Source organism: Mustelus asterias, chromosome 21, assembly GCF_964213995.1.
Source record: "Mustelus asterias chromosome 21, sMusAst1.hap1.1, whole genome shotgun sequence".
Taxonomy (NCBI): Eukaryota; Metazoa; Chordata; class Chondrichthyes; order Carcharhiniformes; family Triakidae; genus Mustelus; species Mustelus asterias.
In genome coordinates, this window is record NC_135821.1 from 18,130,851 (window position 1) to 18,151,208 (window position 20,358).

The 20,358-nt window shown below is 48.3% G+C and overlaps 1 protein-coding gene across 2 annotated transcripts in view; it reads left to right on the plus strand.

Annotated features, from left to right (window-relative positions):
* srebf2 (sterol regulatory element binding transcription factor 2) overlaps positions 1 to 20,358 on the plus strand; it is an 82,514-nt gene that overhangs the window by 29,148 nt on the left and 33,008 nt on the right. For both annotated transcript variants that reach the window (XR_013500403.1, XM_078237580.1), the window contains exons 9-13: positions 4,082 to 4,266; positions 6,953 to 7,214; positions 9,540 to 9,706; positions 15,539 to 15,707; positions 18,576 to 18,669. Coding sequence is in view for 1 of the 2 variants with exons in the window: in XM_078237580.1 (XP_078093706.1) it covers positions 4,082 to 4,266; positions 6,953 to 7,214; positions 9,540 to 9,706; positions 15,539 to 15,707; positions 18,576 to 18,669 (877 nt within the window). In the remaining variant the exon portion in view is untranslated. The remainder of the gene's footprint in view (positions 1 to 4,081; positions 4,267 to 6,952; positions 7,215 to 9,539; positions 9,707 to 15,538; positions 15,708 to 18,575; positions 18,670 to 20,358) is intronic.

Sequence of the window (20,358 nt, forward strand, 5' to 3'; positions counted from 1 at the left end):
CCCGCCCCCCTCTTTCCCCCCCTCGCCCGCCCCCCTCTTTCCCCCCCTCGCCCGCCCCCCTCTTTCCCCCCCTCGCCCGCCCCCCTCTTTCCCCCCCTCGCCCGCCCCCCTCTTTCCCCCCCTCGCCCGCCCCCCTCTTTCCCCCCCTCGCCCGCCCCCCTCTTTCCCCCCCTCGCCCGCCCCCCTCTTTCCCCCCCTCGCCCGCCCCCCTCTTTCCCCCCCTCGCCCGCCCCCCTCTTTCCCCCCCTCGCCCGCCCCCCTCTTTCCCCCCCTCGCCCGCCCCCCTCTTTCCCCCCCTCGCCCGCCCCCCTCTTTCCCCCCCTCGCCCGCCCCCCTCTTTCCCCCCCTCGCCCGCCCCCCTCTTTCCCCCCCTCGCCCGCCCCCCTCTTTCCCCCCCTCGCCCGCCCCCCTCTTTCCCCCCCTCGCCCGCCCCCCTCTTTCCCCCCCTCGCCCGCCCCCCTCTTTCCCCCCCTCGCCCGCCCCCCTCTTTCCCCCCCTCGCCCGCCCCCCTCTTTCCCCCCCTCGCCCGCCCCCCTCTTTCCCCCCCTCGCCCGCCCCCCTCTTTCCCCCCTCGCCCGCCCCCCTCTTTCCCCCCCTCGCCCGCCCCCCTCTTTCCCCCCCTCGCCCGCCCCCCTCTTTCCCCCCCTCGCCCGCCCCCCTCTTTCCCCCCCTCGCCCGCCCCCCTCTTTCCCCCCCTCGCCCGCCCCCCTCTTATCCCCCCTCGCCCGCCCCCCTCTTTCCCCCCCTCCCGCCCCCCTCTTTCCCCCCCTCGCCCGCCCCCCTCTTTCCCCCCCCTCGCCCGCCCCCCTCTTTCCCCCCCTCGCCCGCCCCCCTCTTTCCCCCCTCGCCCGCCCCCCTCTTTCCCCCCCTCGCCCGCCCCCCTCTTTCCCCCCCTCGCCCGCCCCCCTCTTTCCCCCCCTCGCCCGCCCCCCTCTTTCCCCCCCTCGCCCGCCCCCCTCCCTCCCCTTCTCCTTCGACAGTGGTGGGTCTGGGGAGATGAAGGTAATGGTGTAGTTTTAAACATGTCCGGCCGCATCCGCCACCACTTAATCATCGGCTAGAAGATCGAGGCCGTTAACCCATCATTTTATGTCATCTCTGCTGACGAGAGTTTGCTGTGAACAAGCTGCTGACATTTCAACAGGGAATCCACTCCAAGAATAAACCACTGGCTTTAGAGCACTTTGGGACTTCTGGAGTAAAGGCAACGAGATTATATAAACGCAAGATCTTTCTCCCCCACCATTCTCTGGATGGATTTTAATTGGATGGAATGCTAGGGGCAGCACGGTGGCACAGTGGGTTAACGCTGCTGCCTCACAGCGCCAGGGACCCGGGTTCCATTCCTGGCTTGGCTCACCGTTTGTGCAGAGTTTGCACATTCTCCCCGTGTCTGCGTGGGTTTCCTCCGGATGCTCCGGTTTCCTCCCACAGTCTGAAAGACGTGCTGGTTAGGGTGCATTGGCCGTGCTAAATTCTCCCTCAGTGTACCCGAACAGGCGTTGGAGAGTGGCGACTGGGGGATTTTCACAGTAATTTCAGTGCAGTGTTAATGTAAGCTGACTTGTGACACTAATAAATAACCTTTAAAAAAATATAATGTGTGTCTCAGTATAACCTTGGTAATGCTGTAACAGTGCATTGAAATTAATCCTCTAATGGTAACTATATACTTTCACTTGCTCTAGAGGTGGCATTGTTAGGTTTTTGAAACTGGTACAAGTGCTGTAACACAATCCAGCTACAAAGCTGCATCATTCCATCGAACTAACTGAGCAATGCCAGGAAAGATTCAATAGTATATAAATGATATGCAGATTAGGTTGATTGGCCATGCTAAATTGCCCTTTAGTATCAGGGGGATTAGCAGGGTAAATACTTTGATTTGATTCATCATTGTCACATGTATTAGTATTGTTGTGTCTGCTGCACAGTCTGTTTTAACACTTTTATACGATGGACAAAGAACTGTGAGTAGACTTCTTGTTAATACAACAATATTTATTTAAAACACACAATCAATAATCACCCACCCGACCAACAATAAGTTATCTTATTAAAGTTCAAGTCCAATACTAGACCTTGACTTAACTTTGCGTGACTGGCAAGTACCCAAGAAGATATTGGCCTTTATCTGTGCGCTGGTCTCTGTAGTCCTCTGCGTAGTCTGGTTCTTTGTCTGGTCTGGCACTCTGGCTCTGGTCTTCCTTCCTTCCCGGGTGTGGTGGCTCTCCTCGTGCTGGTCGTTGCTGGCGATGGTCACTGTTTTTAAAACATTTTTTTTGGATACTTTTCCAATTCAATCAAATCGAGTCCGATTCAGAGTCTCAACAAGTTGAGACATTCCCGATCCAAGCTGACAAGACAGGGCCTCCACTCCTGCCTTGGGCCTGATCTACATGAGCCAAGTTGATTGGAGTAGGTGCAGACTCACCTCCTCCAAGGCTTGATCTCATTTGCATCTTAGCCAAAAGGCCGAGATGCCGCTTTTAAAAATTGTTTCAAATGAAGCTTAAATGTAACCTAATGACTTCAACCAAGCGCAGCACCTTATCCATACTACACCTGATCTTAGCCAAAAGGCCGAGAAGCATCGTTGTTGTAGCTCGTTCGTGGGGTCGGAGAGCGAGAGAGAGAGATTCTTGGTTGCGCAGCACCCTTTATACCCCGTTGGGTTTCGCGCCCCTTTTGGCCATTGCCAATCAATCGATCAGGACTTGATCGATAAAGTCCAATCGGGTGCTGCCACACCGATCTCTGGGTGTGTCCCCAACGGCCATGTCTGTAAGTGCTGGGGGCACGTACGACACACACCTCCCTCCCAAATAAGGGGTTACGGCGCCCCTATGTCTGGTAAACAACCCAGTTTGACCAGAAAGTCTCTTGTGTCCTGGAGATGGCCCATATCCTGTGTATTCAGTCATCTGAGCTGCAGCCTGTTTATCACTGTCTTTTAGGCTGCAGCCTGCTGGTTTGGTTCTTGCCCAATCGTCCCAGAGTGCTTTACAAATCGCCATTTTAGGCGGCCCGTTTGGCCACAGTATACAGTGAAAAGTATTGTTTCTTGCGCGCTATATAAACAAAGCATACCGTTCATGGAGATGGAAAGGAGAGAGTGCAGAATGTAGTGTTACAGTCATAGCTAGGCTGTAGGGAAATATCAACTTAGTGCGAGGTAGGTCCATTCAAAAGTCTGATGGCAGCAGGGAAGAAGCTGTTCTTGAGTCCTCAGACTTTTGTATCTTTTTCTTGATGGAAGAAGGTGGAAGAGAGAATGTCCGAGGTGCGTGGGGCCCTTAATTATGCTGGCTGGTTTGCCGAGGCAGCGGGAAGTGTAGACAGAGTCAATGGATGGGAGGCTGGTTTGCGTGATGGATTGGGCTACATTCACGACCTTTTGTAGTTCTTTGCGGTCTTGGTCAGAGCAGGAGCCATACCAAGCTGTGATACATCCAGAAAGAATGCTTTCTATGGTGCATCTGGAAAAGTTGGTGAGAGTCGTAGCTAACATGCCAAATTTCCCCAGTCTTCTGAGAAAGTAGAGGCATTGGTGGGCTTTCTTAACTATAGTGTCGGCATGGGGGGACCAGGACAGGTTGTTGGTGATCTGGACACCTGAAAACATGAAGCACTCGATGTGAGGTTACGGGGTTAGGGTGGGATTATTGTTGGTGCTTCCTCCTGCACTGTAGGCCTATTATGATTCTAACAATAAAATACTAATTGCTCATTGATATAAAAACACACATTTTGATTTGATTTATTATTGTCACATGTATTAGTATACAGTGAAAAGTATTGTCTCTTGCGCGCTATACAGACAAAGCATACCGTTCATAGAGAAGGAAAGGAGAGAGTGCAGAATGTAGTGTTACAGTCATAGCTAGGGTGTAGAGAAAGATCAACTTTAATGCAAGGTAGGGTCCATTCAAAAGTCTGATTTGAATCAATTATAGACTCTAACACAGAAGACTCTTCTGATTATATATTTATGCAGTTGATACTGTAACATGTCCCGAGGCAATTTGGAGTTGCCGTCTCTCGGGTTTTTGTAATGCCCCTTTTTTCCCTTCTGTTTCAGGAGATCCCAAAGGCTGGTTTGATTGGATGCTACCCACCTTAATCCTCTGGCTGGTGAATGGAGTCATCCTGCTGAGTGTATTTGTTAAGCTCTTCATTTATGGAGAGCCCATCACACACCTCCACTCTCAGTCCTCTGTTACATTCTGGAGACATCGCAAGCAAGCAGACCTTGATCTGTCCAGGGTACGAGATTCATTTGGTCGGAAATGGGGAAAGAGAGTGTGTAATGATAACCCTGTCGTTCTATGTATTGCCTTGAGCATCCTTGAGATCAGAGGGTAACTCAAGCTGGTGAAAGCATGAACATATTTTTATATTCTATTTAGAATCATAGAATCCTACAGTGCAGAAGGAGGCCATTCGGCCCATCGAGTCTGCACTGACCACAATCCCACCCAGGCCCTATCCCCATAACCCCATGCATTTACCCTAGCTAGACTCCTTGACATTAAGGGGCAATTTAGCACGGCCAATCTACCTAACCCGCACATCTTTGGACTGAGGAAACTGGAGCACCCGGAGGAAACCCATGCAGACACGGGGAGAACGTGCAAACTCCACATAGACAGCAACCCAAGCCGGGAATTGAACCCGGGTCCCTGGTGCTGTGAGGCTGCAGTGCTAACTTCTGTACCACCCTGCCGACCCCCAGTTAACCGGAGCTTTTGGAAGAAAGAGTTGTAGAGCTGTCTTGTTCCCCCAACTAATTTAGACACTTAGGGAAGTTTTGTGCTCTGTAATTGTACCCTCGGGAACTGGATAGAATTAGAGAACAGTACAATTATTTGATTTTTGTAGCCATTAGTATGAGGTGGTATTTATTGGTTGGTCAACAACGAAAGGGGAACAAAAGCAGGAAATGTTGGAAAATCTCAGCAGGTCTGACAGCATCTGTAGAGAGAGAATAGAGCCAACGAGTCTGGATCCAAACTCAAAACATTGGCTCGATTCTCTCTCCACAGATGCCGTCAGACCTGCTGAGATTTTCCAGCATTTCGCATTGCTGTTTCAGCCTCCGCAGTATTTTGTTTGCGTGGATTTCCTCCGGGTGCTCCGGTTTCTTCCCACAGTCCGAAAGACGTGCGGGTTAGGTTGATTGGCCATGCTAAACTGACCCTAATGTCGGGGGGACTAGCTAGGGTAAATATGGTGGGATTATGGGGCTAGGGCCTGGGTGGGATTGTGGTCGGTGCAGACTCGATGGGCCGAATAGCCTCCTCCTGCGCTGAAGGGATTCTATAATTCTATGAGTAGACCACATGGCCCTTCAGGCCTGCTCCACCATTCAGTTTGATCATGGCTGATCCTGGGCTTCAACTCCATTCTGCCTCCTGCTCCTCATATCCTTTAATTACCTGAGAGACCAAAAACTGTCTATCCCAACCTTAGATATTCTCAACAATGGAGCATGCTCAACCCTCTTGTGTGTGAATTTCTCTTCATCTCAGTCCTAAATGATTGCCCACTCGCGCCCCACTCCATACTTTAAATTCCCTGATCGATGAAAACAATTTCTCAGCGTCTCTCCTATCGAGCCCCTTCCAATGCTTGGAAATCTCAGTAGGTCTGACAACATCAATGGAGAGAGAATATCTCTCGCTCTGACGAAGGGCCATCCAGACTCGAAACGTTGGCTCTATTCTTTCTCCACAGATGCTGTCGAACCTGCTGAGGTTTTCCAGCCTCGGCAGTATTTTGTTTTTCATCTCTTGTGTTGGATTCAGTGGGTGGTATTTTATGGCCAGGTTGTGGCGTAAGGGGGGTTGCGGCCGGAACTGGAAAATGTGGCCAACTGTTCAAAGGTCCATTGATTTTGGTGGAACTGGAAAATCCTGCTGGTGGGACTAAAACAATCAGCTGCTCAGATCCATAGAACCGCTACAATGCAGAAGAGGCCATTCGGCCCATTGAGTCAGCACCGACTCTCCAAAAGAGCATCTTACCCAGGCTCTATCCCCGTAACCCCAAGTGTTTACCCTGCTAATCACCCCGCTCGAATGCAGTCACAGGGAGAATGTGCAAACTCCGCATAGACAATGACCCGAGGTTGGAATGGAGCCCAGGTCCTTGGCGCTGTGAGGCAGCAGTGCTAACCACTGTGCCACCGTGCTACTGCCAGATTAACGTGGGATAAAGTAACTTCGCATATAGTACCATGGTACCTCCTAATTGATGTGTTAGAATGTATTTGTTGTTGTGAGGATTGTTCTTGGGCATATCTTGATAAAGTGCCCTTGGAGACCAGGAATGATCACAACATGTAACATAGACTCATAGAGCTATAGAGGTGTACAGCATGGAAATAGGCCCTTCGGCCCAACTTGTCCATGCCGCCCTTTTTTTTAAACCCCTAAGCTAATCCCAATTGTTCGCATTGGGCCCATATCCCTCTATACTCATCGTATCCAGGTTAACTGCCTAAATGCTTTTTAAAAGACAAAATTGTACCCGCCTTTACTACGACCTCTGGCAGCTTGTTCCAGACACTCACCACCCTCTGTGTGAAAACATTGCCCCTCTGGACCCTTTTGTATCTCTCCCCTCTCGCCTTAAACCTATGCCCTCTAGTTTTAGACTCCCCTACCTTTGGGAAAAGGCATTGACTATCTAGCTGATCTTTGCCCCTCATTATTTTATAGACCTCTATAAAATCACCCCTCAGCCTCCTACGCTCCAGGGAAAAAAGTCCCAGTCTATCCAGCCTCTCCTTATAACTCAAACCATCAAGTTCTGGTAGCATCCTAGTAAATCTTTTCTGCACTCTTTCTAGTTTAATAATATCCTTACTATAATAGGGTGACCAGAACTGTGCACAGTATTCCATGACTGAGGTTTCACAATTAAATCAGGAATGTGTTCTTTGTTCTAGGGTGCCTTTACTGTGGCTGCAGGAAACTTGCAGACCTGTTTGTTGGCACTGGGACGGGCACTGCCAGCCTCTCGGTTAGATTTGGCCTGCAGCCTCTGCTGGAATATCATTCGGCACGGCGTCCAGAAGCTGGTGTTTACGCGCTGGTTGCTGAAATGGACGAGAGGATTTCGACAGGAGGTCCTGCTCCAGGAAGAAGCCAAGACGAGTGCACGCGATGCTGCACTGGTTTATCACAAACTGCATCAGCTGCAGCTAACAGGTACTGGAATGTACCTCATCTGAGAGTCTTACAGCACAGAAAGAGGCCAGAGAGGCTGGATAGACTGGGACTCTTTTCCCCAGAGCGTAGGAGGCTGAGGGGTGACCTTATAGAGGTGTATAAAACAATGAGGAGCATAGATCAGCTAGATAGTCAATACCTTTTCCCAAAGGTAGGGGAGTCTAAAACTAGAGGGCATAGGTTTAAGGTGAGAGGGGAAGAGATACAAAAGGGTCCAGAGGGGCAATTCTTTTACTCAGAGGGTGGTCAGCGTCTGGAACAAGCTAATGAGATTGTTCCGTTCTAAATGCACATACATCCTGTCTCTAAGAATCCTCTCCAACAACTTCCCTACCATGGACGTCAAGCTCACCGGCCTATAATTTCCTGGGTTATCCCTGCTACCCTTCTTAAACAACGGGACCACATTCGCTATCCTCCAATCCTCAGGGACCTCACCCGTGTCCAAAGAAGCGACAAAGATTTCCGTCAGAGGCCCAGCAATTTCCAGAGATAGTAGTAGAGGCGGGTGCAATTTTGTCTTTTAAAAAGCGTTTAGACAGTTAGATGGGTATAGAGGGATATGGGCCAAATGTCGGCAATTGGGACTAGCATAGTGGTTTTAAAAAAAGGGGCGGCATGGACAAAGAACAAAGACAAAGAACAAAGAATAGTACAGCACAGGAAACAGGCCCTTCGGCCCTCCAAGCCTGTGCCGCTCCTTGGTCCAACTAGACCAATCGTTTGTATCCCTCCATTCCCAGGCTGCTCATGTGACTATCATGTGACAAGTTGGGCCGAAGGGCCTGTTTCCATGCTGTAAACCTCTATAACTCTAATTGGCCCACTGCACTTGTTCTGTCTCTTTGAAGGAGCAATCTAATTGGTGCAACTCCCCATCTCTTTCCCTGTCACCATAAATGTTTTCCCATTCTGGTAGTAATTCAATTTCCTTTTTGAAAGTTGCTATTAAATCTGCTTCTGTCACCCTTTCAGGCCATGTCCAACCGTTTATTTACTTTTAAATAATGTCATCATCTGACTTTTTGGCAATTACCGTGCATCTTACAAGCCTCATTATGTATTCTTGGCTGGGAGCTATGGCTCTCATAACTGGATTCACTCTGTTTGCACATCTGGTGAGAAGTGCTGTCTTTGCTTGATTGACAGCTCCGAGGTTATAATAAGCTATTTTTCCTGTGATCTCTTTTGTCAATGGCTCACTGTTTATTTGCTCAAAATTAAGAGGTGCCAAGTCTTAAAACATCTGTTATTGATACTTCAATGGCCTGATGGATGTGTTGGTTTATAGGAGTACATTTAAAAAAAATTATGAATGGCTGTTGTTTCGGGCAGCTTCACACATGTCACTATTACGACAGGGTTCATTAGTTCTGTACAGAGTGTATACTGGGTGAATGGGCAAGGAAGGGCCATGAGTTCGTAGAATCCCTACAGTGCAAAAGGAGGCCATTCGGCCCATTGAGTCTGCATTGACCACAATATTACCCAGGCCCTATTCTCGTAACCCCACATATTTACCCTGCTAATCCCCCTGACTCTAGGTGCAATTTAGCATGGCCAATGCACCTAGCTCGCACATCTTTGGACTGTGGGAGGAAACCGGAGCACCGGAGGAAACCCATGCAGACACGAGGAGAATGTGCAAATTCCATACAGACAGTGATCAGAGGCCGGAATCGAACCTGGGTCCCTGGCGCTGTGAGGCAGCAGTGCTAACCACTGTGCCACCGTGCTGCCCCTGTATAGAGGGTATGAGGATCCAATAAGGGTGGGTAGGGGAGCTTGAGTTGGAATGAGGGTTAAAGGGGCAATGGGTGGGTGAGGGGCATGAGTTAACATGGGGCTATAAGAAGCCATGGGGCTAGGTATTGGCCATGAATTAGCATTAAGTTGGAACGGAAGGGGCATGGTGGCATGGGTAAGGCCTTGTTATCTTGCCTTTGAGAAGGTCCCTGAATCCAGACTATGGTCCATGACCCCTCGTGAAAATTGCAGGTGGGTTAGGAGATGCCTACTCCCGTAAGTGGAGCCAGCCAGGTCGGGATTGCAGGCTGTGGCCTCACTTCCCACATTCCCATCCTGCACCAGGGAAAACTGGGGGGTTCCGGGAATGAGAGCAGGAATCCAGTCCCACCCATCATTTTTAGATGGCTTCGGAGGCATTCCAGTTCCGTGAAAATCCGGCTCAGTACGTTAGTTCTTCTGCCTGTAAGTTACTGGATCACTTTGTGCAGATGAAGTTGTATTTCTCTTGTTCAAAAGTGGCTGTAAATGATGTCTCTTTTCTCCCTTTTAATGCAGATAAACTGGTGCAGAGTCCAGTGCGAGACTTAAGCCTGGCTTTGTCTGCAGTCAACCTGGCAGAGTGTGCAGAGGAGAAAATGCCCCAAAGCCTCATGGGAGAAATCTATGTTACAGCTGCCATCTGCCTTAAAACCAACTTCGGTGGCAGACTGGCTTTCTTAGGGGTGAGTAAATATTTGGGTTATTACAAGTTGCCCATTAGATGTAGATTTTAAAAAAAAATTCATTCATGGGCATCGCTTTCTGGCCAGCATTTATTGCCCATCCCTAGTTGCCTTTGGAGGGCAGTTGAAAGCCAACCACGTTGCTGTGGCTCTGGAGTCACAAGTAGGCCAGACCAGGTAAGGACGGCAGATTTCCTTCCCTAAAGGACATTAGTGAACCAGATGGGTTTTCCCAACAGTCGGCGATGGTTTCAGGACCGTCAACAGATTCTTAATTCCAGATTTCTTTTTTTATTGAATTCAAATTTCACGATAAATGTTTTTCCATTCAGGTAATAATCCAATTTCCTTTTTGAAAGTTGCTATTAAATCTGCTCTTGTCACCCTTTCAGGCCACGTCCAATCGTTTATTTATTTTTAAATAATGCCTTCATCTGACTTTTTGGCAATGGTGGGATTCAAACCCAGAATAGCTGTGTTTTTGGATTAATAGTCTAGCGATAATGCCATTAGGCCATTGCCTCCCCTTTCAGTTATCAGTATGTTGTAGTCCTGTTCATGCAGTTCTGGTGTTTAGCTTCAGGATGCTGGGTCAAGTGGCCTCCTTCTGCACCCTCACAATAATGTGATTAATGGGGGTGTGGGTGCAGTCATCCAGCAGGATCTTAGTTGCCTTTTCAAGGTTATCTTATTTTTAAAAATGCATCTGTATCTGTGAGGTGTATGTTTAGGTAATCAAAGGAGACCAGTCAGAAGCTGAAATCTTGTTCTGTGCGACCATAAGACATCACCCCTCTTATGCTGGATAATGCACATTGGGTGTTGGTAGTGAGTCAGAAAGAGCAAAAAGTTGCATATTCATTCCTTGGTACGTTGCCTTATCTTAGCCAGAATAATTGTTAAGGTGCTAATTCCCCCCAGCCGCCTCTCTGCCCCCAGGTTTGGGTATCGTCGGCAAAAATCCTCAAAGTTCCTATTCCTGATTGCTGCAATGTGCACACATTGGGCATTGATTCAGACCAGCCCTGGGTTTTGCTTTGATGTTCATGATAGTCAAATGGACTGCGAACGCCCTGACTCCTTGACCTGAGCGTCTTCAGGTCAGCAGACAACAAGATGGAACCAAAATAAAAAGTTATAACTTAATTTAGTCGCATAGAACTTGAAAAACGAGACACGCTATCTAAGTTCTTCCATCAGGAAAGTTGTCAGGAAATTACCAAACTGTAACAGGGAATCAACGTGAGAGGAGAGTGCTGATTGGTTGGCAAGTGGATGGTGGAGGCATTGCCATGGAGAATGCAGCATGGAATAGTTAACTGTCCAGCTTTGTTCAAATTCAAACTGGTCGACTGATTAATCACGGCAGTATCCTGGAGAATGAACCAGGGAATAGCTGCTCCCTAAGCTTTTGTACTCCTGTCTGGAAGAGCGGTAGGCAGCATGGAGAGGTCGTGTCTCACAAAGTTGGGCTGGAATCTTACGGCCCGGGGCGGACGAGGTTTGCAGAACAGAATTCTCCTGGATGAGGTCATAAAATCCCGACCTTGATTGAGTTCTTTGAGCAAGTGGCAAAAATAAATTGACCAGGGCAGGGCAGTGGATGTTGTATACATGGACTTTAGTAAAGCCTTCAATAAGGTTCCACATGGCAGGTTGATACAGAAGGTGAAGCCATATGGGACCCGAGGTGAGCTGGTAAGATGGATTCAAAACTGGCTTGGGTATAGAAAGCAGAAAGTAGCAGTGGAAGGGTACTTTTCTAACTGGAGGTCTGTGACAAGCGGTGTTCCACAAGGATCAGTGCTGGGGCCTCTGTTGTCTAATATATAGAAATGATTTGGAGGAAAATGTAGGTAGCCTGATTAGTAAATTTGCAGATGATACAAAAATTGGGGGAGTAGCGGATAATGAGGAGGATTGTCAGAGGACACAGCAGGATATAAATCAGTTGGAGGCCTGCGCCAAAAGATGGCGGATGGAATTTAACCCGGACAAATGTGAAGTGATGCGATTTGGAAGGTCTACCGCAGAAGGAAAGTATACAGTACATAGTAAAGCCCTTAGAAATAGTAGCATACAGAGGGATCTAGGTGTGCAGATCCACAGTTCCCTGAACGTGACAACTCAGGTGGAGAAGGTGGTCAAGAAGGTGTATGGCGTAAGTAAAGCCTTCATCGGTCGGGGCGTTGAGTATAGGAATTGGAAAATCATGTTGCAGCTGTGTAAGACTTTGGTTAGGCCGCATTTGGAGTATTTTGTACAATTCTGGTTGCCACACTACCGGAAGGATTGGAAAGGGTGCAGAAGAGATTTACCAGGATGTTGCCTGGTTTGGAGGATATGGACCCATGAAGAAAGGTTGAACAAGCGTGCCCAAATGGCACGGTGGCACAGTGGTTAGCACTGCTGTCTCACAGTGCCAGGGACCTGGTTCCATTCCCGGCTTGGGTCACTGTCTGTGTGGAGTTTGCACACTCTCCCCGTGTCTGTGTGGGTTTCTTCCGGGTGCTCTGGTTTCCTTCCACACTCCAAAAATGTGCCGGTTAGGTGCATTGGCCACACTAATTTGCTCTTTAGTGTCAGGGTGATTAGTGGGGTAAATACATGAGGTTAGGGGGATTGGACCTGGGTGGGATTGTTGTCGATGCAGACTCGATGGGCCAAATGCCCTCCTTCTGCACTGTAGGGATTCTATGATTCTAAACTTGGATTGTTTTCATTGGAATGTCAGGGGACCTCATAGAGGTTTACAAGATTATGACAGGCTTGGATAGAGTGGATAGTCAGAGTCTTTTTCCCAAGGTCGAAGGGTTAATTACTTGGGGGCATAGGTTGAAAGTGAGAGGGGGAAAGTTTAAAAGAGATGTAAGGGGCAAGTTTTTCTCACAGAGGATGGTGAATGCCTGGAACGCGCTGCCGGAGGAGGTGGTGGAAGCAGATTCTATAACAACGTTCAAGAGGCATCTGGATAGATACATGAATAGGCAGCGAATAGAGGGATATGGAGCACTTAGAGGCAAGAAAATATTAGAGAGGCATCTGTGTCGGCACAGACTTGGTGGCCTGAAGGGCCTGTTCCTGTGCTGTACTGTTGTTTGTTCTTTAGACGGGTGGCACAGTGGTTAGCACTGCTGCCTCTCAGCGCCAGGGACCCGGGTTCAATTCCAGCCTCGGGTGACCGTGTGGAGCATGTACGTTCTCCCCGTGTCTGCGTGGGTTTCCTCCGGGTGCTCCAATTTCCACCCACACTCCAAAGACATGCAGGTTGGGCTGATTGGCCATGCAAAATTGCCCCTTAGTATCAGGGCGATTAGCAGGGTAGTGTAGTTACGGGAACAGGGCCTGGGTGGGATTGTTGTCTGTGCAGGCTCGATGGGCCCAATGGCTTCCTGCAGTGTAGGGATTTTATGATTCTAGGTGAAAAGAACACAATGAGTGAATGTGCAAAGGACAAGGGTGTGTGTGTATGGCGTCTAGTGTGTGTGTGTATATGGCGTCTAATGTGTGTGTGTATATGGCGTCTAATGTGTGTGTGTGTGAGCCCGACTGACAATCCTAAATTGGTTTTCATAGCGATTCTTACCCCATTACCGTTTGGTCATTTCTTACGAGCTATCGTGATTTCCCTCTCGTTTGCCTGTGGGTTGTACAGTCACCTGTCCTGCCCCAAGAAGCAACAGTAGAGGCTCAGAGATGCCCCATCATCTTGATCGAGTCCTTCACTGCAACGTCTGTGTGTCATCTGTTAACTTGGAAATATTACGTTTGGTCCCCATAGCCGAGTATATAATGTGAACGGCTGATAATTCCCTTTGTTCAAATTTAGCACCCTGGCTTCAGCTCGAATTACCTCACTTTCAAACAGAATGGAAAATGCTTTCATATTATGGTCACTCATCCCCAAAGGCTCTTCTATACTCCAACCCCCCCTGTCCCCGTCCTGTCCAACAGCCCCGTCAGCAATCCTTTCCAGCTCCCCGCACCCCATCTCCTACAGAGCTCCCATGAAGAAGTGACACTTTAAGTTTTTACTCCCCACAGTTGGGTACCTTGTTGTCAGGGTCCTTGACCTCCGCTATATCTAGTGCATCCAGCTGTTTTTTAATGTGGCTTAGATTGAACTGTATTGCATGAACACCCGTATCTGTGACCGTGCAGACCCCTGGTAAAGTTCAATAAAGACCAATCCGTGTCTTCCCATGACGGAGGTTGAGGGGCGACCTGATAGAAGTCTACAAGATTATGAGGGGCATGGACAGAGTGGATAGTCAGAAGCTTTTTCCCAGGGTGGTGGGTGCGTGGAATCGGCTGCCGGTAGTGGTGGTGGAGGCGGATTCGATAGGGTCTTTTAAGAGACTTTTGGATAAGTTCATGGAAGTTAGTAAGATAGAGGGTTATAGGTAAGCCTAGTAGGTAGGGACATGTTCGGCGCAAGAGGTGACTTAATAGAGGCATACAAGATGATCAGAGGATTAGATAGGGTGGATAGTGAGAGCCTTTTTCCTCGGATGGTGATGGCTAACACGAGGGGACATAGCTTTAAATTGAGGGGTGATAGATATAGGACAGATGTTAGAGGTAGGTTCTTTACTCAGAGAGTAGTAAGGGCATGGAATGCCCTGCCTGCAGCAGCAGTGGACTCGTCAACATTAAGAGCATTCAAATGGTTATTGGATAAACATATGGATGATATTGGAATAGTGTAATTTAGAGGGGCTTTAGATTGGTTTCATTGGTTGGCGCAACATCGAGGGCCGAAGGGCCTGTACTGCGCTGTAGTGTTCTATGTTCTAACTTATGGGCCCAAGGGCCTGTTTGTGCTGTAGCTTTTCTATGTTCTAAAAGGGAGCATAGGTTTAAGGTGCGAGGGGCAAGATTTAAAGGAGATGTACGAGGCAAGTTTTTTTACACAGAGGGTGGTGGGGGAGGTCGTGGAAACAGATATGATAGTGAGTTTTAAGGGGCATCTTGGCAAATACATGAATAGGATGGGAATAGAGGGATACAGTCCCCGGAAAGGTAGGGGGTTTTAGTTCAGTCGGGCAGCATGGTCAGTGCAGGCTCGGAGGGCCGAAGGGCCTGTTCCTGTGCTGTAATTTTCTTTGTTCTTTGTAAACAGTAACTGACTCTGGGTCTTTTCAGATAAAATGTAGGGACCACAGAGGTTGATTGTTGGGAGATAAACTGCAGGCTCGACTACCAGAGCAGAGCCTTGACTGACAACGCTAACAATTGGAATACTAAAAACCTGATTTTTCAACTCTTTATTTTATTCATTCATGGTACATGAGCGTCGCTGGTTGGCCAGCATTTATTGCCCATCCCTAGTTGCCCTTGGAGGGCAGTTGAGAGTCAACCACATTGCTGTGGCTCTGGAGTCACATGTAGGCCAGACCGGGTAAGGACGGCAGATTTGCTTCCCTAAAGGACATGAGTGACCCAGATGGGTTTTTCCGACAATGGTTTCATGGTCATCGGTAGATTCTTAATTCCAGACATTTTTTTTATTGAATTCAAATTCCACCATCTACTGTGGCGGGATTCGAACCCGGGTTTCCTGAACATTAGCTGAGTTTCTGGATTAATAGTCTAGTGATAATACCACGAGGCCATTGCTTCCCCACCTCGCACCTATTGCTAGTGAGACTCTGCCAACCAAGGAGAATAGTAATATTTTCCTTTTACCAGCGGTGTAATTACTTCGACAAAGTCCAACGTTTTATAAACTGAGCCACTTTGTTAATTGTTTTAAAAACTGGGGCTGAGCGGCACATGATTTCACCAGGCATTCCTCGGGTTGTAACCTGTTTATTTCCTCCCCATCTCTAGCGTTATTTCCTGCGTCAAGCTCAGCGGGTTTGCCAGTCCCCTGGCGGCTCTGATCCAGGCACCCAGCACTGGCTTTTCCATCCCCTGGGATGCCAGTTCTTTGTGGAATGTGACTGGTCTCTGAAACCTGCTCCGAGGGAAAGTCTCTTCAGTTCCCTGAGGAATCCAGGTAAGGAGATGAAGAGCAAGATCCCAGTGCAGCGCCATCCTCGGCAAACCGACCACCTCACAGTAAAACACACTCTCCTCCCCAAGGTGAAAAGAAAAAACACCTTTCTTTCAATGGCTGACTGTTCTTCTGTTGAGATGACAGACCACGGCCCATAGTCCAGGCACTAGACTTTTATTAAGATTTAAGAAAAATAACTCAGGAGTTTATGTGAAATCATCATTAGATTCAAGGTACTGGAAGATGTGTAGAAAAAGTTTTAAAGTTTATTTATTAGTCACAAGTCGGCTTACATTAACACTGCAATGAAGTTACTGTGAAAATCCCCTAGTCACCACATTCCGGTGCCTGTTCGGTTACACGGTGGGAGAATTTAGCACGGCCAATGCACCTAACCAGCACGTCTTTCGGACTGCGGGAGGAAACCGGCGGAAACCCACACAGACGCATGCTGGCTCAGTGGTTAGCACTGCTGTCTCACAACACCAGGGACCCTGGGATCGATTCCCAGCTTAGGTCACTGTCTGTGCGAAGTCTGCACGTTCTCCTCATGTCTGCATGGGTTTCCTCCGGGTGCTCCGGTTTTCTCTCTCAGATCGAAAGACGTGCTGGTTAGGTGCATTGACTATGCTAAATTCTCCCTCAGTGTACCCGAACAGGTGCCAGATTGTGGCGACTCGGGGATTTCCACGGTAACTTCATTGCGGTGTTAAGTAAGCCTACTTGTGATAATAATAAATAAACACAGGAAGAACGCGCAGACTCTACGCAGTCACCCAAGTTGGGAACCGAACCCGGGTCCCTGGCGCTGTGAAGCAGCAGTGCTAACCACTATGCCACCCCCAAGGAGGGAAATATATGGCAGAATCTTCGTGCCCTTGTGGAGGGGTGAATAAAAAGGGATTGTCCTTCCCTAATTTCCCCTGAATGAATGGCTTGCTAGGCTATTTCAGAGGGTCGTTAAGAGCTGAGCACATTGCTGTGGTCTGGAGCATGGCGACCAACTCTTGCAGAAAAAATTAAGGGCTAGCCTGCCAGAGGGGACCATACAAGTGGGGAAATGAGGGTGGGGGTTAGTGTGGATGTTGCCAGAGCCGTTAGAGTGGCAAAGGAGAGCAAGTACTGAGCATGTGCGCAATTTGAAGATCCGAATTATGTAATAAACAGCATCCCAAAACTTTGCAGTCCGGGACATTGGACTCAAGTACAGGAGAGTCCTGTAAAATATGGGATGGTTTGCGACCCTGGTCTGGGGTCATGTGTAGGTCAGACCAGATAAGCATGCCAGATATCGCAAGGATGTTCACAAGGATGTTGCCGGGACTTGAGAAGCTGAGTTACAGAGAGAGATTGAATAGGTTGGGACTTTATTCCCTGGAGGGTAGGAGATTGAGGGGAGATTTGATAGAGGTGTATAAGATTTTGATGGGTATAGATAGAGTGAATGCAAGCAGGCTTTTTCCGCTGAGGCTAGGGGAGAAAAAAACCAGAGGGCATGGGTTAAGGGTGAAAGGAGAAAAGTTTAAAGGGAATATTAGGGGGGGCTTCTTCACGCAGAGAGTGGTGGGAGTGTGGAATGAGCTGCCGGATAAAGTGGTAAATGTGGGGTCACTTTTAACATTTAAGAAAAACTTGGACGGGTTCATGGATGAGAGGGGTGTGGAGGGATATGGTCCAAGTGCAGGTCAGTGGGACTAGGCACAAAATGGTTCGGCACAGACAAGAAGGGCCAAAAGGCCTGTTTCTGAGCTGTAATTTTCTATGGTTCTATATCCTGCCATAATTGACAACAATTGATGGTAAGTTCAAAGCAGAGGATGATAAAATTTCTAGATAGCAATGACATTAAGGGAGATAGTGCGGCAAGATGGCATTGAGCTAGAAAGTCAGCCATGGTCTAGTTAAATGGTGGAGCAGCCTCGAGCTGAATGGCCTGCTCCTGCCCCTGTGGTCCTATAGTTTCCTGATCACCATTACCAAAAGTAGCTTTCAATTCCAGGTTTAGTTAATTGAATTTCCAGTTGCAGTGGTGGGATTTGAATCCATGTCCTCTGAGCATTCGCCCGACCATCTGGCTTCCTAGTCCAGTGACGTTACCGCTACACCACCATCTCCCCTGTAACCTGTGTTAATAATAAGTCTCACAACACCAAGTTAAAGTCCAACAGGTTTTATTTGGAATCACCAAGCTTTCGGAGCACTGCTCCTTTCTCAGGGGACTCGCCTGATAAGAACATAGGAACATAAGAAATAGGAGCAGGAGTAGGCCATCTAGCCCCTCGAGCCTGCCCCGCCATTCAATAAGATAATGGCTGATCTGAAGTGGATCAGTTCCACTTACCCGCCTGATCCCTATAACCCCTAATTCCCTTACCGATCAGGAATCCATCTATCCGTGATTTAAACATATTCAACAAGGTAGCCTCCACCACTTCAGTGGGCAGAGAATTCCAGAGATTCACCACCCTCTGAGAGAAGAAGTTCCTCCTCAACTCTGTCCTAAACTGACCCCCCTTTACTTTGAGGCTGCGCCCTCTAGTTCTAGTTTCCTTTCTAAGTAGAAAGAATCTCTCCACCTCTACCCTATCCAGCCCCTTCATTATCTTATGGGTCTCTATAAGATCCCCCCTCAGCCTTCTAAATTCCAACGAGTACAAACCCAATCTGATGAAGGAGCAGCGTTCCCAGGGCTCGTGATTCCAAATAAACCTATTGGACTTTAACCTGGTGTTGTGAGACTTCCTACTGTGCCCACCCCAGTCCAACGCCGGCATCTCCACATCATGTATTAACAATCCCTGTCCATCCTCCTTCAACTGGAAATGGCTACTTGTGATGCAGTATTTCTTTTTTTTTTTAACCTTGCAGTCGATCCAGTGGCCCAGGTGAACCAGGCATTTTGTGAGAATCTCCTTGAAAGAGCTGTCTATTCGCTGCTCAAGCCAGAGACCGAGGAAGCTGGGTATGTTCAGTGGCCTCGCTTGATGTGCATGTTTGGGATGAGGGAGTTCCCTTCAAACCTACAGAGTTCGAGGAGGATGTAGCCATGGAATGTAGCACAACTATAACATTTGTTGAGATGACCTGAATTCTCTTAACTTCTAAATCCTAAATGCTTGAAGCCGGACTTGCCTCTATTTTTAAAAATGATGCATGCTTGAAGTTATGATTCATTGTTCAGTCCTGATGTGATCTTGCAGTTTTCTCTTTCTACTCCTAAGTAGCTCTGTTGGCACAAACTGAGCACAGTATAATGTGGGGAGGTTTTATCATAGAATCCCTACAGTGTAGAAGAATGCCATTCGGCCCATCGAGTCTGCACCGACCACAATCCCACCCAGGCCCAATGCCCATGCATTTACCCTAGCTAGTCCCCCTGACACTAAGGCGCAATTTAGCATGGCCAATCCACCTAACCCGCAGATTTTTGGACTGTGGGAGGAAATCGGAGCACCCGGAGGAAACCCACGCAGACACTGGGAGAACGCGCAAACTCCACACAGACAGTGACCCGAGGCCAGAGTTGAACCCGGGTCCCTGGCGCTGTGAGGCAGCAGTGCTTGCCACCGTGCCATATGTATTTATTTATGTATGTATTTATTCGCTTTAGTTGTTAAAATAGGAAAGTTGATTATTTTAATTGTTGATGTTCAGAGAGAGACATGAGTGTGCTTGTAAAAGGAGGTCTGAACGTTAGCATGTAGGTGCAGCATGCAATTAAGAAGACAAATGATGTTTTGGCCTTCATTGCAAGTGAATTGGAGGACAGGAATAAAGCAATCTTGTTATAAGAACATAAGAACATAAGAAATAGGAGCAGGAGTAGGCCATCTAGCCCCTCGAGCCTGCCCCGCCATTCAATAAGATCATGGCTGATCTGACGTGGATCAGTACCACTTACCCGCCTGATCCCCATAACCCTTAATTCCCTTACCGATCAGGAATCCATCCATCCGCGCTTTAAACATATTCAGCGAGGTAGCCTCCACCACCTCAGTGGGCAGGGAATTCCAGAGATTCACCACCCTCTGGGAGAAGAAGTTCCTCTTCAACTCTGTCTTAAACCGACCCCCCTTTATTTTGAGGCTGTGTCCTCTAGTTTTAACTTCCTTACTAAGTGGAAAGAATCTCTCCGCCTCCACCCTATCCAGCCCCCGCATTATCTTATAAGTCTCCATAAGATCCCCCCTCATCCTTCTAAACTCCAACGAGTACAAACCCAATCTCCTCAGCCTCTCCTCATAATCCAAACCCCTCATCTCCGGTATCAACCTGGTGAACCTTCTCTGCACTCCCTCCAATGCCAATATATCCTTCCTCATATAAGGGGACCAATACTGCACACAGTATTCCAGCTGCGGCCTCACCAATGCCCTGTACAGGTGCATCAAGACATCCCTGCTTTTATATTCTATCCCCCTCGCAATATAGGCCAACATCCCATTTGCCTTCTTGATCACCTGTTGTACCTGCAGACTGGGCTTTTGCGTCTCATGCACAAGGACCCCCAGGTCCCTTTGCACGGTAGCATGTTTTAATTTGTTTCTTTGCACGGTAGCATGTTTTAATTTGTTATAATTGCATTTTCATGAGACCACAAAGTTAGCATGCAGTTAGGAAGGCAAATGGAATGTTGGCCTTTATTGCAACT